The sequence below is a fragment of the Pseudonaja textilis genome, chromosome 3 (genome assembly GCF_049901715.1).
Source record: "Pseudonaja textilis isolate UNSWEBS1 chromosome 3, rPseTex1.2, whole genome shotgun sequence".
Classification (NCBI taxonomy): domain Eukaryota; kingdom Metazoa; phylum Chordata; class Lepidosauria; order Squamata; family Elapidae; genus Pseudonaja; species Pseudonaja textilis.
Genome location: NC_141992.1, coordinates 186,663,749 through 186,684,178, shown reverse-complemented (window position 1 = coordinate 186,684,178; position 20,430 = coordinate 186,663,749). Strand labels below are relative to the sequence as shown.

The 20,430-nt window shown below is 40.6% G+C and overlaps 1 protein-coding gene across 2 annotated transcripts in view; it reads right to left on the bottom strand.

The window, feature by feature from the left end:
- Positions 1 to 20,430, bottom strand: part of FER1L6 (fer-1 like family member 6) — a 94,726-nt gene that overhangs the window by 41,993 nt on the left and 32,303 nt on the right. For both annotated transcript variants that reach the window (XM_087931681.1, XM_087931682.1), the window contains exons 14-24: positions 17,262 to 17,382; positions 14,547 to 14,647; positions 12,969 to 13,059; positions 10,905 to 11,024; positions 9,681 to 9,833; positions 6,983 to 7,169; positions 5,502 to 5,626; positions 4,209 to 4,343; positions 2,357 to 2,506; positions 906 to 1,016; positions 184 to 345 (exon numbers count right to left, since the gene is read on the bottom strand). In XM_087931681.1, coding sequence (XP_087787807.1) covers positions 184 to 345; positions 906 to 1,016; positions 2,357 to 2,506; positions 4,209 to 4,343; positions 5,502 to 5,626; positions 6,983 to 7,169; positions 9,681 to 9,833; positions 10,905 to 11,024; positions 12,969 to 13,059; positions 14,547 to 14,647; positions 17,262 to 17,382 — 1,456 coding nt within the window. The remainder of the gene's footprint in view (positions 1 to 183; positions 346 to 905; positions 1,017 to 2,356; positions 2,507 to 4,208; positions 4,344 to 5,501; positions 5,627 to 6,982; positions 7,170 to 9,680; positions 9,834 to 10,904; positions 11,025 to 12,968; positions 13,060 to 14,546; positions 14,648 to 17,261; positions 17,383 to 20,430) is intronic.

The window sequence follows — 20,430 nt, the reverse complement described above, 5'->3', positions numbered from 1 at the left end:
TCAAAGTTACCCACTGCCCTTCAGAACTAAATCAAACCTGAAGCTCATGTCTCCCATGGGTTGCCTTCTGCTAGACAACTGAATTATTCTTATGAAATTCTATCTAATTCTACTGCATCGTTTTAAGCAAAAGGCAAAGACTGCAAAGATGAATATATTTAGCAGAAAATTGCATGCACGTACCACTTCAAATTGGTCTGTCAGGATATTAAAGTTAGGATTTTTTTTGTAGCTCTGGATCACGCAGGATTTCACTCCTTTACTGGCACATTCAATGAAGACTTGGGGGCGATCAACAGACAGAAACTGCACTTTCTTCAATTCCCGAAGACCCCAGAATAGAACCTGTGGCAGGGAAAGAAATAATATAATTTCTACAGAACTCACTTTCAGGGATCAAGGTATTAAATACAACAACCCTTTAGGGGAGGCGACAATTTGGATCCTGACACTGCAGGTGAAGAGGAAAGGAGAGAAGATAAAGTTGGTAAAAAGAGGATTGGTTGTGGATAGGTGGGGATTGGGTTAACCGTGAAGCCATGAGATCAACCTTCTGTTTTTCTTTGGAGCAGCTTATAAAGCATAAAGAAATTGACCCTGGATTGTGTTAATTAACTAATTCATTAGTTAACAAGAAAGAGAAGCAAAAGAATCATTGAGAAAGAAGAGGCACACAACTTAGATCTCTCTTTCTTGGCTAAGAATCTCAAAGTACAGTGTTAATACACCATGAATTGCGAGGACCTATTCCCTCCCTCTTTTAAGTGCAGAACATCTGGCAGGGAAAGAATGACATCCAAACAGGTGTGCATTACAAGTTCAAATGGATGTGAACAAAATCACTTTGCCTCAGCACATTTACATGTACTACACAAGGGCTCAGAGGATCATTTATCTGAACTTACTTCTACTCTGTATTTACTTAATACAGGTCGTATATTGGCTGGGACTGTATAGATTAGGCTGGCATCTGGAGGATCAAGAGGTGGAAGGTCTTCTGGGCCAGAATCAGGGACCTACAGTACAAAAACACATGTTATTGATCAGCCGTGATGCTATTAAAAGCGCTCTGAAAAAAAAATATCCTGCAATTCTCCCTGGAATTAGCCTAATCACCAATGATCAAATCAACAGTCCTTCCTCCTCTCCCCAACTTTAATTCAAATAAAATCTTCCTGTGAGGTATTTCTACACAAAGATAATTCTTACTGGAAACTGTATAGATCGATCTAGGTCAGGGGCGTCAAACTCAAGGCCAACTTAGATCCAGCCAGGGTTGGGATTCTACCGGTTCGGACTGGTTCTATAGAACTGGTTGTTATGATTCCGCGCAGTTTGGAGAACCGGCAAATCATGCCCCTGGCTGTCCCTGACCCTCTACGCCCGCCCCTCCCCTCCCCTTGCAGTCAGTCCTTATCGTACATGCGCAACATCATGAGCATGCCGGGTATAACTGACTGCATTCTCCCCTGCGCAGCCCCTCCTTAAGGTATTTCTTTTCCCCTCTCTCCTGACAATCTGCCGTTCTGATGATCAACTGTGCCGGGATTCCCCTCACTGTCTTACTGCTTCACCCAGGCGGCTTCCCTGAGGCCCAGAAAGACAAAAAATGGAGCGTGGGGGGATACCATTCCCCCCCACCTGCCCCCTGAGCTACATTATTTTGCCTTCCTGGGCTCCAGGGAAGCTTCCTGGGAGCAACAATGCCCCCCCCCGAGGCTTTCCTGAGGCCCAGGAAGCAAAAAAAAACAGGAGGGGGGGGGGGAAGGTGTGCTGCCAAAAGATAAGAAGAAAAAGAAGCCATGCCCGCCCAGTCACATGGTCCTGCCCACCTAGCCACACCCACAGAACTGGTGGTTAAAAAATTTGAATCCTGCTCCTGGATCTGGCCCTTGGGGCTGGCCTGGAAATAGCAAAGGACTGGCCCACACTGCCTCTGCTAGTAAAAACAGGCCATGAGGGGAGGGGCGTGGGTGGCCCCTGTGCAGCCCATTTTTGGCCAGGAAGACCTCCTCCAGCACTCTGCCGGCCAAAACATTTTGGCTGGCAGGGTGCTGCAGGAAACTGTCCAGGCTGAAAACGGGCCATCTTGAGGCTTCCCACAGCCTCACTGTGTCCCGTTTTGGCTGGCAGGGTGCTGCAGGAGGGTATCCATCCCATCTTCTCCACCACCACCCCTGCCAGCCTGAAATGGACAACTACAATGCTGATCTGGCCCTCCAAGAAATCCAGTTTGACACACACACACACACCCAAAGTACGTGGTCACTAGGAGTCACAGATGGCACATACGAATAAGAATAAGGCAGAGTAAAGTTGAATCCATTTATTAAAAATGATATTGCTCCAAACTCACCTGAAGCAGCTCAAATGCAGCTAGGAGATCCCCCCCTGAAAGACTGCCACAGTAAAGAGGGTGGTAGTTAAGTTTTGGGGGCTCATATTTGTCCCCCACCAGCCTAGTTACAGGAGCAGCCACAGTTGCACCGATATATTCTGATTTTCCCTATATGTTTAAAAAGAAAAAAAAATACACAATGCCATTTATGTTCAACTTCTGCTCATCCTCCAAGTTCATGTTGCTGTTGTGGTCCACCAGCAGCCCATGGAGACGGCAGCAGAATTGGACAGTGGGAAAGAATATGGGCAAGTTGGGAGTCTGGAAAGGACTCAGACGTTGGTCCTGTGTCCGATACAGAGATGGGGCCAGGGCCATCTGGGAGTTATGTTCTGACTCTGGAGCCTCCAGAATCTGACAGCAGCAAGGCAAGGGGAGCCTGTTCCCAGTGCGCGTTTGTGCAGAGCTGCCAGAAGGCAAGAGCAGTTAAGACAAAAGGGGAACTCGGGAGTAAGGCTTGGAGGTGATTGCCCCTCCCATAAGATATAAAGGAAGTGCAAAGGACAGGGACCTTTGCAGGAAGCAACGCCGTTCGCTCTGGTCGGTTTGGAACCTGGTGAATTTGTTCTCCATTTGGTTTTGAAAGACTAATTGATACTTTAGTCGTTGGCAGCACTTCAAGAAAGATAAAGGTGCATACTTATCAGACTTTTTCCGAAGAACTTTGGCAGACTTCCAGGGAACTATTTATAACTGGTTGAGACTCACTGCGGGCTATGAATGATTATAATTCACAGCTGTTGAACTAAAATAAAAGGGTTTTGGATTTAACGTGTGTTGTTGGTGTCTCAGGAAGCCTTGGTCAGAACAGTTGCAATCACTGGAATAAGCAAAGCAGCATAGCAATATTAAATATCTGTATTCCACAGAAACAAAGGATCCTGCATTTTCATTTATTTTTTTGTGTTTGTCTAGATTAGTACTTCTATATGGCTTTAATCAATCAAGTATAAGTGGCCCAGAAAGAAGTCTACTGATTGATGTACAAAAAGAGAATTCCAGCAGCGTTAGAAGATTTGAAGATCCAAGCTGGTGAAGAAGAAAAACCCCTATCCATATGGCTGCCAAGAAACAACACTGATTTGATGGCACATAATCAATTAACACAGATTAAATGATATGTGCTGTCATTTAATGAAATAAACTAAACCCTTGGTGATACTTCAAAATGGGCATCATGTCAATATTCTCTTAGTCAAGGTAAAGTATGCAATTAGCTCACCTGAGCCCATTAAATTCTGATATCCTATCCATTGTCCACCTCAAGACTTAGCAAAATAAGCATCTATTTCCCTCCAAAAATACCTGGGACCCCCACCCAAATTAAAATAACTGTGTATGATGTTTAACACTCATAGGACCCCCTGGTACCTTGACTTATTAGATCTCAGGTAAGAACTCAGGAATCTTGCGGAAATTCCAATGAGACTTCAGATTGAAGCGTTCGTGTTGCTCAAACATTTCATTACCCAAACTTGGTAACACCATCAATGCACTGATTATTTTATCTAGTTTGAGTAATGAAACATCTGCAGGAAAACAAGCCAGCTCAGAGAATGCCAAGGATTTCTTATTTCAATCCTGAGCTACAAATATTCTCCTTTATTGAGACTTCGGGGTCTTTTTATGAGATCCCAGTGAGAGATGGTTGAAATTTTTCTAGAACAGCCTCAGCTTCTATGTATCATTTGCACCTTTGTCCCTGACATTGGGGTGCTTAATTTTTTTTTTTTTAAGCCTCTGAAATTCATTACATTGACCAACAAGCCTTTTTAAAGAAAGTTTGTAAGTATGGGAAAATTATCTTTACCACAGCATCATCATCATAGAGTTCCACAACGATTACAGGAGGGAATTCAGCGATTTCCTTGGCTTCGCCATGAAGCTGAATATTATTAAAAAGCAACATCTGATTCCAAGTAGGAGACAAAGTTTGCTGAATGATCTAAGGGAGAAGGGGAAAAATAGTATATTAATAATAGCAGGGCTTGCAAGAAGATATTACAGTTTATCCTGGCAATAACCTGACATCTTTCAAACAAATTTGGCAATAGTTTTCAACATAATATATCCAAATAGCCATGGTTAAAGCAGGTTAAAAAGGTTAAAACAGATTCTTTGATTGTCTAATGATTTTTTTTCTTCAGCCTTTAGGATTTAAAAAAAAAAATATTGTATGACCATCTTTATTGCATGTTACCCACAATCACCACAGAGGTGGGCAGTCTTGCACACTTCTAAAATAAATATTAAAAAAGTTAAACCCTTGGCATTTTTAATTATTCAACCAACAATTTACGGAATGGGTTTTCCTATACCTGCTCACACCTGCAGAAGGATTTCTTCTGGGTAGTGTTATCTAATGACATCACGCTTACCATGACCTCGTTCCTCTATGTCAGTGTTCCCCAACCTCTGGAATTTTAAGATGTGTGGACTTCAACTCCCAGAATTCCCTAGCCAGCATGTTGACTGGAGAATTCTGGGAGTTGAAATCCACACATTTTACAATACCCTAGGTCATGGGTGTCAAACTTGATTCCACTGAGGGACATATCAGGATTGTGTTTGACCTCAGGGGGGCAGGCTGGGGGGCTGGGGTGGGGGGCCCGGTGTTTGTGTGGCCAGCTCAACGTCACGCGTGTCGTGGGTGCCTCTGGTGGCCATAGCACTCTGCCAGCAAAAACGGAGGTCACCAAGAGCATTTGCACCAAGACAAATTCCTTGTGTGTCCAATCACACTTGGCCAATAAAGAATTCTATTCTATTCTATTCTAACCTGCTTTCCAGCTCCGTTCTCCAGTGCAGGACAACAAACGAAGACCCAGCCAATCAGCTGGGACTCGGGAAGTAGAGAATAGATGGGGGCGGGGCCAGTCAGAGGTGGCATTTGCCGGTTCTCTGAACTACTCAAAATTTCCACTACTGGTTCTCCAGAACTGGTCAGAACCTGCTGAATACCACCTCTGTCCAGGACAGTCCCGCAGGCCAGATCTAAGCACCATGCGGGCTGAATCTGGCCCCTGGGCCTTGAGTTTGACACCCCTGCCCCAGGTTGAGAAATCCTGATCTAACTACATTAATTATTCCCATTTCCCCTTACCTTTGTGGTCTGGCCGTGGGAAACAAAAGTCACTTTAGCAAAAGGATCCGAGAGGCCACTGCTGTCAGCTGCAATTAGTCCTCTTGCTTGATACATGTGGGCTCTCAGTTGAAAAATATTCTTGGCTGAAAGCAGGGAATGGAGAGAGTTATGCATATCACTTGGGGATGACCAGGAACAAGATAGAAATATGTCAAGAAAAGGGAATATAAAAGAACAGATTGCATCGTTTTTCTTCTGATTCATGGTGGGATCAACATTAGCTGGAAAATAGCCTGGTTCTTCTTTGTTTGTCCCCAGCAAAAAAAAAATCCAGCTCAGGTTTGAAATTGTATACTTTTGAGTTTTTCTTTCACTCCTTCCCCAACAACATATGAGTCAGAGGTGGTATATTCAGCAGGTTCTGACCAGTTCTGAAGAACCGGTAGTGGAAATTCTGAGTAGTTCAGAGAAGCAGCAAATACCACCTCTGACTGGAGATTTTACAGTATCCTTCCCCTGCCACGCCCACCAAGCCACGTCCACGGAACCAGTAGTAAAAAAAATTGAACTCCATCACTGATATGAGTAGTATACAATTCTCTGCATCTAGTTTTTCAGTACTTCTTGGGTTGATCATGAGAACATTTACATGGTCACTCCAAGATGTGCTTTAAAATGCCCTGGTTTAAGCAGGATGGGTTTAATTTATATATATTTAAGAGAATGTATATGGTTGCACAACTCTCGGGATATTTTTGCTGTGAGAATGAAATGTCCAAAATCCCAACTCCTCATTCATGATGAAAATTAAGTCGAACCCTTTTTTGTCCCTGATTAGGTTAGTAAATTCATGTCAGATATTTTATAACAAAATGGATGGGGCAGTTAGTGAGGATTATATACTAATCCTCACTTTCTAATAGAAGGGATTTATTATAGTCATATAATCCAATGTATGGCCTTTGTCTAATTTCCTTTATTGAAATGACACCATCTAAGATAGTATGTTCTTGTTGAGTAGCATATATAATCAGGAAAATTCAATCAATATTCTTTGAAATCAATGATCTAGGTTTTATTTTCTGCAAAAACAGAGGGTTAATTTTTAAATTTTAATTGTTGTTCTTTAAAGATTCAAAGAACTGCATAAAGCTATAAGCAACAACTGCAGAATATACATTATATACTAATAAATGACAATATTTGTAGCTCAGGGTTGATATGAGGGGTCCTTGGTGCTCTCTGAGCTTGGTTATTTTCTTGCAGATGTTTCATTACCCAAACTAGGTAACATCATCAGTGCTAGTAAGGAGTGGGGTTTACTCTCAGTTTATATTCTAGTGGCAGTTTATATTCTAAGCACTAGAATATAAACTGAGAGCAAATCCCACTCCTTACTAGCACTACTGATGTTACCTAGTTGGGTAATGAAACATCTCCAAGAAAACCCCTCATATATTAGATAATTTGCTAGTACCCAAATGCAAAGTGTTTCTCACTTTTGTAGATTAGACTGGCGGGGTAGAGAGTAGGATGGGACCCTGTACTTTCTGCCAAAGGTGCTTCTGTTTCATATCCAATTGGTAAGTTGTCCAAAATAGCATGGGCGTAGTTACTAGATCCAAGCCAGAGATAAGTGTCAACTTTTCCATGGACGTTCCATCCTGGAGGCCTTTTTCCTGGCAACTAAAGGAAAAAGTTAAAATATCAAATCACCAGTGATATTTCTCACCATATCTTTTTTCATAATACTCCACTGGTGGCATCATCTAGATCAGCGGTTGCCAACCGGTGGCCCACTGGTGGGCCATGAGAAAATTTTTGTGGGCCACAGAGAAATTTCACTCCCAGAGCACCCCCTCCCAAGCAATTAATCCAGGCTGTGCAGAAACACAAGGCTGCGCCTCCCACATGGCCCGCGGGAACCCTCCCCACCCACTCACTCTTTACCAGCAAACTTGCTTGCTAAATTGCTATTTTTCCTTTTTCTGACCATCAGGTGTTCTGCTGTGCTGGGAGATTTAGATTAGCTAGGAAGTAGGAAATGGTTGGATTTCTTGCTTTCTAGCTAGTCTTTGGATCTTCGGCTCTGCTTTTAAGCACAGCCGAACCTCCCTTAGAACTGAAGGTTCTATTATTCAGTGCAGACTCATGGCAAGCAAATTTGAGACACTGAGCTAGCCGATGGCAGATAGATAGATCACTGAATGATTCTGTGAGCAACTCAATCTGCCTGCCTGCTTTGCCTGATTTGGGGTAAAAGTTGCTCTTTTTTTATAAAATAATTCAATATTTACATACATATGTTGTGAGTTAATTTTGTGAGTTTGCCTGCTAGAAAATTTTATGAGTTTGATTGCTGGAAAATTTTATGTGACAGACTGAGCTAGCTGATGGCAGATAGATAGATCTCTGAATGAACCTTTGTCTGATTTGGGGTAAAAGTTGCTCATTTTTTTATAAAAAATTCAATATTTATATAAATATTTATAATATTTACATACAAGCCATGCCCAGCCAGTCACATGACCACCAAGCCACACCCACAATTTAGGCCATGCTCATAGAACCACTTAGTGGTCCCTGGGATTTAAAATTATGAGTTTGGTGGTCCCTGAGTTCCAAAAGGTTGGCGACACCTGATCTAGATGACTTCTGGTGATCACGAGAAGCTAAGCAGGATCCAGCTGAGTTTGGAAGGACGTCTTAGGACCATGATGGTGAACCTATGGCACGCGTGCCACAGATAGCATGCAGAGCCATTTGTGCCGGCTTGTGAGCTGCAGGCAAACTTACCTCATATGCATGCGTGTGCCTCACAGCTGATTTTTGGCCGGTTTGAAGCCATTTTAGGCCTCCCAGAGGCTTGAGAAAGGCTTCTGCAGGCTTTGCAGGACGAATAATAGGCCCATTTTGTCACTTCCTGTTTTTCTGGAAATACCGGAAGTGATGAAACTGGCCTAGTTTTCAGCCTGCAGAAGCCTGCAGAAACCTTCCTCAAGCACCTGGGAGGTCGAAAAAGGCCTCAAACTGGTGGAAAATCAGCTGTGAGGCACAGTGCGGGTAAGGGGGCATGAGTGTGTGTGTGGATTGCGCACGCAGGCGTAGGAAGCATGGAGGGGCACGCATTGCCTTCTGGGTGCTGGCACGCGAGCACGGGAGTGCAAGCGGGTGCACAATTTTTGGCACAGGAGCCCAAAAAGATTAGCCACCACTATCTTAGGATATCCTAGGACCAGACCAGAAGTTGAAAAAGTAGTATAGAAGAAAACAATGGCAAAATACATCTGTACTGTAGAAAACTGGTTCCATAGATTGGTCTAGAAATAGTGGAGAATATCTATCTGAATAATAGGAGAGATGTTTAGATAGCGAGGAAAAGAGAGAGTGTACTACCCCATAGAAAAAAGGAAAAATGCAAAATCTGTCACTAACATACTGTATTATACTGTATCTATTGCCACAATGCCTATAGTAGACCTTTTGATAAAGCACCCTTGGGGCAACCATGACCTGAATGATTGAGAACCTCCATAGATAATAGAATATTTGGAGCTCAGCATTGATCATGGGGCCCTTGGTGCTCCCTGAGCTTGGTTGTTTCCTTGCAGACGTTTCATTATCCCACTAGATAACATTATCAGTGCTGCAAGAAAACAACCAAGCTCGGAGAACACCAAGGACCCTGCAACAATCACCTGGCCTACTCCTCAGGGTTGACAATACTTTTTCCTCTCTCACTCATTGGGAAAGTCGTCTGAGAGATTCAGAAGTTTCACAAATAATTCTGGCAACCTGTTCTGACCCAGCTCCCAAACACGACAAATCCTCTGTAGTTAAATAAATGATTTCTTTATTAGGAGCACCAGCAGCCCTGGCAAAAAGTGTCGCTCTCTCACACACAGCAGGCTAACAAGTCTGTCTGGCAGAGAGATGAATAGTTGTCTGCCACACCTATTCATCTCCGTCCACTGCCTTTTATCTCCAGAGCTAAGGTAGGGTTTCCCTAGCAGTGGTGGTTCTTCCATTCCAAGAACTGGCCCATATATTTCCACTGCTCTCCTCTCCTCTCCCTTCTGCACATCTACACATCAGGCACTGGACCCAGATGTTCCTCCTGCCACCTTCAAACCTGAGGGCTGTTGGCTCTCCATCTGAGAGCTGATGGGTGGCTATTTTACTTCTTTTCAGCCTTACTTTCAAAAAGTGGGTTTTAATCTTCCCGCAATGTTTGCCCCGCTGCTCCTTCACAGGGGAATACAGCACATCTTTGGCTGGGATTCTTGTATAGGCGATTCTTTTGTGGTTGCTAAGCATCCAGATGAAGATGTCGGGCACTGTATGTTGAGGCTGGGAAAGAGGAACATTTACAGCTTTAAGGCAGGTGCCCAGCTTGCAAAATCTGTTTTTGAAGCAGCAGCAATTTGAAAAATACAGATCGATGAACAAAGATTCTGTTAAACACATCAACCTCTTATTTCAAAATTAAAACACAGACATTCACATAAAGTATTTCCAGCCTCTATTTAGGGAACAATATTATACCTTTTTTAATGGCACTCAGAGCTCAGATTTGAGGGTTTATTTATTGAATATTTTGATCTCTTAACTTTCATCTTTTGTTTTTTTGTAGCATATCAGCACATGCTAATCCTACCCAGTTTGACATCATTAAATACATTGGAATGAGAAAAATTAATCCTTCACTACAGGCCTGTGCTCTTTCTTTTAAATTGCCAATTCTACACAGGGTAGTATGTGATTTTGGGGTGTGTTTTGGGTGTGTTTAAGTCCATGGTGATAAGAGAGGGTTTTTAAGACCTTATGCCCATGTAATTTTCTAAAAAAAGGAGGGAGGCTGTAGAAAAAGACAAATAAACCTACTTTTCACAATTCATGTAGTAAAGGTTCCCCTCGTACATACGTGCTAGTCGTTTCCAGCTCTAGGGGACGGTGCTCATCTCCGTTACAAAGCCGAAGAGCCAGCGCTGTCTGAAGACATTTCCGTGGTCATATGGCCGGCATGACTCAATGCCAAAGGCACACAGAATGCTGTTACCTTCCCACCAAAGTGGTCCCTATTTTTCTGCTTGCATTTTTACATGCTTTCAAACTGCTAGGTTGGCAGAAGCTGGGACAAGTAACGGGAACTCACTCCATTACGCGGCGCTAGGGATTCGAACTGCCGAACTGCCAACCTTTCTAATCGACAAGCTCAGCATCTTAGCCACTGAGCCACCACATCCCTATCTTGCCTAATCAGTCATGCTTTTATTCTTTACCACGGAGGAGCCCATAGCAATTTGCAAGCAATGTCCAGGCATCAAAAAACAGTAGCTATCACAAGTCATTTCTAAGGCAAAAAGTAGGGGGTTGCCTTCGAAGGTCAAGTGGATCAATAAAGGAAACATGAGCAGTTACCTCGTCAATTAAGAACCGAATCCTCTCTATAAAGTTTTGTGTTTCACGCATCATTTCATCTAGCGAAATCTTCTTTTTTTGCTGCTGGAGAATCCCTTTAGCATCCCTCGACATGGCTTCCTGTAAAAGCACAGAGAAACAACAGATGCGCAGTAGTGGTGAATATCTGTAGCTCGGGTGTAAGATGAAGATGGAAGTTTGTAGGTTGGTTTCTGAATGTTTTTCATTGCTAGGCTAGGTAACACCTTCAGGGGAATTTAGGGAAACCTTTCCCTAAAACTTTCCCTAAATCTTTCCCTAAATTCCCCTGAGGACATTACCTAGCCTGGTAATGAAACCAACCCAAAAACTTGGAGTGCAAACCTCCACCCTCAAACAACTGATTAGTTCTGGGACTCACTCAATTCCAGGGGATGCAAAAGCTCTCCTTTGTGGTATGAAGGCAACTTGCAACTCTAAGTCCTTTGTGGGGAACAGGAAAATTCCAACCAAGTTAAGTTAATTGCAGAGATTAGAAGGATAAAAAGGTGGAGGCATTAAGTGGGCATTTTCTTAATACTGTCTCCTAAATTCTCCCCAATGGACAGATAACAGATAATCAGAGTTGGAAGAGACCTTGTAGATCATCTAGTCCAACCATCTGCCCAAGCAGGAGACCCTACACCATTTCTGACAAATGGCAGTCCAATCTCTTCTTAAAAGTCTCAAGTGATGATGGTCCCACAACTTCCAAGGGCAACTTTTGTTCCATTGTTTGATTGTTCTCACTGTCAGAAAGTTTCTCCTTATTTCCAGGTTAAATCTCTCCTTGTTCAGTTTCCATCCATTATTCCTTGTCTGGCCTACAGGTGCCTTGGAAAATAGCTTGACCCCTTCCTCTCTGAGGCAGCCTTTCAAATATTGGAACATTACTATCATGTCTCCCCTGGTCTTCCCTTTACTAGACTAGCCATGCCTAGTTCCTGCAACCGTTCTTTATATGTTTTAGTCTCCAGTCCATTAATCATCCTGAATGCTCTTCTCTGTACTTTTTCTAGAATCTCAACATCTTTTTTATAATGTGGTGACCAAAACTGGATGCAGTACTCTAGGTGTTATCTTACTAAGGTTTTATAGAATGGTATTAGTACCTCCCTTGATCTTGATTGTATCCGTCTGATAATACAACTTAGGATTGCATTAGCTTTTTTGGTGGCTGCTGCACACAGCTGGCTCATATTTGCCTTTCATGGTGCCAGTGACAACATGACATCAGCAGCCATGTGTCCTAAGATTTTTGAAGGCCAAAAGATTTTAAAAGGTGGCTTCCCAGCCTCAAGAAAGTTGCCAGACATTGTACTAGGGTGTACAAAGGAGGGATTTCCATGGTTCTCTGCCCACATTAGCAACATCCTATAGGGATTTATTGCTATACAAGTAATCCTCAAATTACAATCACAACTGGGGCCAGAATTTCCACTGCTAAGCAGTTGTTAAGTGAGTAACACCCAATTTTACAATCTTTGCTGCCCTGTAATGGAATCATGTGGTCATTAAGAGAATTTGGCTTCCCCAACTGACTTTGCTTGTTGGAAGCCATCTTGGGAGGTCGCAAATAGTGAAGGGCAACAAAAGAAGGCCCAGACGATCAGCTGGGACTCGGGAGGGAGAGAATAGATGGGGGCGGGGCCAGTCATGTAGTATTTGCCCGTTCTTCGAATTATTCAAAATTTCCACTACCGGTTCTCCAGAACTGGTCAGAACCTGCTGAATACCACCTCTGCCCTTGTCCCAGTAACCAACAGTTTACTCAGTTTATTCATTAAGCTATAGTTAAAAACCAAGCCTGGCTTAGCACAAATATAACGCCAGTCAATTAGTGCAACAGGTTTCTATCAATATCAATCAATCAATCAATCAGAATAGAGCTGGAAGGGATCTTGGAGATCTTCTAGTCCAATTCAAGCAGGAAACTCTATATAATTTGAGACAAGCTCTTCTTAAAAACCTCCAGTGATTTTTTTAAAAGGTGTTTTAGGGTTTCTAATTCATTCTTGCAACGGCCTAATCAAATAGTTCACGTACCAGTTCTTGCTGGCACAGTGTCAGTCTTTTTTTATCCAAAGGAGTCCGATTCATCAGTTTGGGCTTTTTTTCAGCATTTGTGATAAAGGTCCTATGGATGTACAAAACAAGCTTTAGAGGCAATAAAAGAACAACAACAAAAAAAAGACGTAGTGCTTCTAACCGGCATATACTTTGATCTATCAAAACAGGAAAGGCAGGATATACTAAGAGCTTTAATTTATAGCGCAATATTAAAATAGAGTCATCCTTTGTATTTATGTGAAACATGAAGATTCAAGTAATGCAATTTCTATGTTAATATTCCAAAGAAAATTAATTTGTTCAGTGAATATATTGTTCTTTTGCACCTCCACCACCACACCCAACTGAAGTTTAAACAAATATGCATAACTTTGTTGATCTTGCAGATTTTGGCAATATCTATTTTCAAGAATTGTTAGTGAATACTTCCAATTAATGTTGCGTTTTTCTGGCAGATTCAAAAGCTTGCTAGATTATCTAGTAATGAATTGTATGTAAATTTATAAAGGAAAAAATAATTGAAAATAGGTCGTTGCATAAAATTGCAATCAAAACCAGTAATAACTTTTACACTTTCAGGATATAAAAAAAGCAAGCAATTCTGATTGAATTAGCTGCTGTGCTCAAAGATTTCAACCAGTTTTCATTTTCAAGCTGACTTACACTTCCCTCGCTTACATGCAGAATTAAAAGTTGGTTATGATTCAACCTTTTTACAAGACAGTGCTTAGTAGAATATACTGTATAAATATTGATCAAAAGACAGGTATTTTAAGTTCAGGTGAATACAAAGTGCAAAATGAAGGATGTACAGAAGATTATTCTGTGGAAAATTAATCAAAAGTAAAGTTATTTTTGTATATACTGTAATTTGTTTAAAAATAAGTCACAAACTGATGTGGGACAGATTCAAAATAAATGTATTAGAATACAGTGTATTAGAAATCTGCATGATGTGTGTGTGTGTGTGTGTGTGAGAGAGAGAGAGAGAGAGAGAGAGAGTTGACTCCTGGTAATTGCCTGGAAAATCAAAATCACTGGAGTTTTTCTTGGCTAGATTTTCAAAAGTGGTTTGCCTTCTTCCTAGGGCTGAGTGAGAGTGACTGGCCCAAGGTCACTTAGCTTTGTCTTAAGGCAGAACTAGAACTCACTGTCTCCCAGTTTTAGCCTGGTGATTTTAGCAAATACTGTATACCAGTGGTGGCTAAATATTTTGGTTAGGCTGAAAAATGGGCCCATTTCATCACTTCCAGTATTTCCGGAAATACAGGAAGTGACAAAACAGGCCTGGTTTTCAGCCTACAAAGGCTGCAGAAGCTTCCCTCAAGCCTCTGGGAGGCCGAAAAAGGCCTCAAACAGCACGAAAATCAGCTGGGAGGCGCACGCTTGCACAGTGAAGTAAGTTTGCCTGGGGCTCGCGTGCCCGCAAAATGGCTCTTCATGCCATCTGTGGTACGTGGGCCATAGGTTCATGGCTGTATACCAAACTGGCTCCCTCCCCAAATATCACCACTTCCTATCAACCATGTAAGATTATTCTCACAGGTTTCTTACCTACTTTGCTTGATAAAATCAACCAGAGTCGACTTTATTTTCTCTTCTGATGCAATCTCAGAAACTTTAATGAGATCTTTCACTTGCTCTAAACCTTCTTCCTGAAAGATAAAGGGAATAGCAATATCATGAAGGTAGATACATATTATTTAGATACATATTATTGTTCGAATATTTTTATATGATTACAATCAGGAAAGACAGCAGCTGGTTTCTGTCAGTATAAATAAGTGAATCTTTCATGTAACCAAAGAAAACATCTGTTTAGAAAAACATATGTATAGGAAAGAAAAAATGCCCATTGTTTAGCTGTAGATAAAGAAACATCTGCTAAACCATAAATAATCAACTTCGCTGAAACTTTAAGATAAGGAAACATGTGTTTAACAGAATATAAAAGGAAGATCTCCATGAATGAAGGAAAATATACATGTCCAGGGATAATGTTGCAGGATCCAATCTAGGTCGGTCAAAGCAGGGGTGGGCTGGGGGTCCACGCGGGTTCAGGAGAACCGCTAGCTAAGATTCTGTGCAGTTTGGAGAACTCCCAAATCCCACTCCTGGGTGGCCCTGCCCAACCCACCCCTTACTTGGATGCAGGTAAGTGCAGGATGCACATGGAGGCTCAGGGAGGGTGAAAAACGGGCCTCCCAGAAGCTTGGGAAGGCCAGAAATGGGCCTGTTTCCAGCTTCCAAAGAACCTCCGGAGCCCGGGGAGGCCCTTTTCGTTCTCCCGGAGGCTCGAGGAAAGCCTCCGGACCCCAGGTAGGGCAAAAACACTCCCCATGGTGCAGGAGGCTGACTAAACCACACCCACCATGACCACTGCCACCAGGGTGAGATTCAAATTTTTTAACAACCAATTCTGTGGGTGTGGCTTAGTTGGTGGGCATGGCTTGGTGGTCATGCGACTGAGTGGACATGGCTTGGTGGTCATGTTATTGGCTGGGTGTGGCCAACTCAATATCACTCACATCGAGGCATGCATCTCCTCGCCTGGCCTCTCATGACTGTGGGGATGCTGCAACAGTCGTAAGTGTGAAAAATGGTCATAAGTCACTTTTTTCAGTGCCATTGTAACTTTGAATGGTCACTCGACACAAGCAAAGTACCAGCAAAGGAGGGAAAAACACTCCAGAGATGTTCCTGAGACAGGAAGTCTAGTCCTGCCAAGAATGTAATAAGAGTTAACGGAGAGGTAGTTTCTATAAGCAACACCAGAATGTTTCCTTCCTGCCTTCCTTACAGGATTAGGCCAGTAACTTCTTCTAACAACCAGTTCTCCAAACTGCTTAGAATGTTAACAACTGGTTCTAGCGAATAGGTATGAACTGGTAGAATCCCCCCCCAATGCCCACCCAGCAACCGGGCAGAGAACTCCTTGCTAAAAATTTTGAAGTCCACACCTGGACCAGAGGTTTAGTCTTCTGAGCTTTTGGATTTCTGCTGGAGCCCATCTTCAGGGAACTTCTTTCTACTGGACTATACACTTTGAGCTATTCTATGTGTCATATTTATGTGGTGCCTGGTTGTGTGTAATTTTTTTAGTTGTTGATTGGGGTGTTGATGCGCACAATATTCATGCTGATAGGGCAGAAACACTTGTAATAAGCCAATATATTTTATTCTGTTGATAATGTTTGACTAAATCTTTGAAAGTCTTATAAGTAGATGGAAAGGAAGCCTGGTGCAGCCATCCATCGAAAGCAACTTTACAACTTTGGCCGAATAAATATTTGACTCTCCACCGATTGTCTGATGTGTTTTATTAAAATCCTAACTTGAGAAAAAGAGAAAAAGAAGAAATCTAATCTTCCTGACACTATTAAAAGGAAGACTGTGTGACAAGTGTGTGTGATACACCATACTAGTAATACAAACCTAACACATTTTTACTAGAGAGTGAACATACCAGCTCCTTCTCACTGGATTCAAAACAGTTTAATTAACAGAAAGATTTCCAATAAGAGATGAGTGTTTACTCTAGGGAAACTACTGTATTACAAAAACCCATACCATAACAATACAAGAGCAAACAATAGATACAAACTCAAGGTTAATCGCACTAAACTTGATTGCAGGAAATACGACTTCAGCAACAGTGGTCAGTGTCTGGAATACTCTACCTGACTCTGAGGTTTCTTCCCCAAACCCCCAAAACTTTAACCTTAGACTTTCTACTATTGACCTCACCCCTTTCCTAAGAGGTCTATAGGGAGCGTGCATAAGTGCACCAACGTGCCTACCGTCCCTGTCCTATTGTTTCTTTTCTTTTTCTTATATGTATCCATGTATTCATAACTATGTTTTTATTTATACCTATTATCTTGTAAGCAATTGACAAACCAAATAAAATAAAAAATAAAAACAAAATTAATTAATCAATTTACATGGCTACCCATTTTGCAAGTGCAACTCAGTGGATAACCAGGGATTTTAGGCAGTTTACAAGCTTAATAAATAGAAGCAACCCCGCAGAAATAATAGCAAAAGTGCAGGAGCATAATGCACCCTCAACATGTATTCAGCATTTCAAATCTTTCAGAAAAGGCTGCTCACTTATGCCAGTGTTAAGTCATCCAACAACTACAAAGCTATGTGTAGCTTTTCACCTGTAGAAGCTGAAACAACTGAGGTGATTGATTGATTGAAAATTGTTTCACAAAGGCACATTCTTTATTTGCGGCTCAAACATCAGAATTTTCCCAAACTTACCAAGAGATTTCCCATTTTTTCCAGGGTATTTGAGAAATACAGCCTAAAGGTTTGATTTCCCCAAAAGCTCTTGATGTAAACACAGGGCTTCTTCTCTCCGTAAGGCAAGTATAGGTAGTTTCTGTTGAAAGAGAAGAATGCTCATTGGTCTGTTGAGATCCACTTCCCAAGGGACCTCTCATACAAGGTCATATAGGTCTAGCATTAAAAATTGTTTTTATAAAGTTACCTGTTTTTTTAAAAAAAATCTAATTCAATTATGAATTGATAATGAATTAATTGAATCATTGGTGCTGCTAGAACCTGGTCAGACCACTTTTGGGGATTCCTAAATATACTTCCTTAATTTATTTATTTCCTTCCTTCCTTCCTTCCCTCCCCTTCCCCCTTCCTTCCTTCCATCTATCCCTTCCTCCTTTCCCTTCCCTTCCATTTCCCCCTCCCTCCTTCTTTCTCTCCTTCCTTCCTTCCTTCCCCCACCTCCCTCCTTTTCTTCCATTCATCCACCCACCCATCTATCTATCCATCATACCAGGGAGTAACTTGGGAAAGTTTTCTTTCCATCTTTTTAGAATAGAATAGAATAGAATAGAATAGAATGTTTTTATTTTAGAAGACCCACTAGAAATAGCATCAAAATTGATAGAAAAGATAGAGACGTATGGAAAGGTGGCTGATTTGAAAATAAATAAAGATAAGACAAAGATCTTGACAAAGAATATGCTATCAAGACAAAAGGAAGAATTGGCAGACCTATTGAAAATTCAGGTCACGAATAAGATCAAGTTCTTGGGGATATACTTGACAGCAAGATGCAGTACACTAAAAGAGAATAATTATATCAAATTTAAACAGCAGATAGCGTTAGATTTGGCGAAATGGGAAAATTTACAACTGTCATTAATAGGGAGAATAACAATCAAGATGAATATATTACCCAGAATTTTATATTTGTTTTAAACAATTCCAATTAGGCTTGGAAAAGACTACTTTGAAGATTTAAATAAAATTGTGTTGAAAGATATATGGCAAGGTAAGAAAGCGAGAATAAAGTTAAAACTTTTGCAAGATGCTAGAATAAGAGGAGGATTTGGTTTGCCTAATTGGTAGTTGTATTACCAAGCTACAAATTTGATGTGGGTTAAGGAATGGATAACATTAAGAAATACTAGATTGTTGACACTAGAAGGGCATGATCTGTTGTTGGGCTGGTATGCTTTTTTATGGTATAAAGGAACTAAAACACAGGGGTACTTTAGGAGACATTATATACGGGAGTCTCTGTGGTTAAACTGGGAGAAGATTAAAAGACAATGTTATTTGAAAATTCCAGTCTGGCTATCGACTATTGAAGCATTTTCTTATCCTATAATATACAAAAAGGAACAAACAGTTAGATATGATGAAATATTGAATGAAAAGGGTGAACTTAAATCTATACAAAAACTAGAGGAACAAGGTATAAAGATGAATTGGTTTCCATTTGCGCAAATACATTCAAGGTATGATAAAGATTCTAAAACAGAAGGTTTCTATGATAAATTGACTGATTTAGATAAGATTTTGACAGGTACTGATGAAAAGGTGATTAAAAAATTGTATGGATATTTACTAGAAATTAAGCTAGAAGAACAAGTTAAAGAATCTATGATTGCTTGGGGGAAGAATTTTGGATATGGGATTGATCTAGAGAAATGGCAAAAATTGTGGTCTCAAAATTATAAAATGACAATGTCAACAGCATATAAAGAAAATTTGTATGTTTTACAGGTGGCATTTTCCCCCGACAAGAATAGCAAGAATGTTCAAGAATAAATCCAAAAAATATTGGAAATGTCATCAGACACCTGGCTCATATTACCATATGTGGTGGACTTGTGCGGATGCTAAAAGATATTGGAGTAAAATCCACACATGGTTGGAAAAAATGACAAAAAAAATATAGATTTGAAAACAGAGATATTTTTATTGGGAATTCTACCTGAAATATATAGTACAGATTTGAAATACCTGATTGTAAATGTATTAACAGTGGCTAGGATTGTATTTGCTAAAAACTGGAAAAATGAGAAAATACCATCACAGGAGGAAATCATTAAGAAAATATTGGAATGTGCTGAAATGAGCAGATTGACATTTTAAATTAGAGAACAGGATGATAAACAATTTTATGAAGTTTGGGATCTATTCTATCAATGGTTAGACAATAAAGTATAGTAACGAAATATGTAGACTTTTAGAAAATACTAAATATATAAAGATGTATTCTTTTTTTATTATATCTACAAAATGATTTTAGGATAGATTTGGGATGATAATATGAATTGTCACAAAACAAATTAAGTAAAATATGATTACTTCCTAAAGCATGAATGAATAAAAGTATAGTCAAATGACTGATTAATAATGATACTAATGTATTTAATATTGGATTGAAAATACGAGATCATATACAATGTAATTGTAATTGAAGACTACGAAATAGAAGCACAAAACAATTTGTAAACCAACCGGCACACTGTATGTACATATATGGAAGATGGCCTGATGTTTTTATGTTTTGTTTGTGTATGTTTGTTTTAAAAACCAATAAAAATTTATATATAAAAAAGAATAGAATAGAATTCTTTATTGGCCAAGTGACTTATGACCGTTTTTCACACTTATGACAGTTAGAACATCACATGATTTGCATTTGGATGTTTGACAATAGACTCAAATTCATGATGATTACAATCTGTGATCTGTTGCAATCTTCTAACAAGCACCTGGAGAAACCAGGTGTATTTAACAATTGTGTTACTAATTTAACAGCTGCAGTGATTCACTTAAGAAATGTGGCAAGAATACCCGTAAAACGGGGCAAAACTCACTTAACAAATTTCTCACTTAACAACATAAATTTTGGGCTCAATTTTGGTCTTAAGTTGAGGACTACCTGTATACAATGGGCTTGGTTTTTATTTCTTCATCTAGCCTACATCTGGATCTCACATCCAATTTTTAGCCAAATCTCCCCTGGTTTAGTTTTTTCACATCAGCTAACCTCACATCACTATTAGACTGGGCCCTTATGTTCATAACACATTATGGTCCAGTACCAAGTCATTTGATACATTGTTTTAAAGAAATTGAAGCAGCCATGACTGACAACAGGTTCCCCCAAATG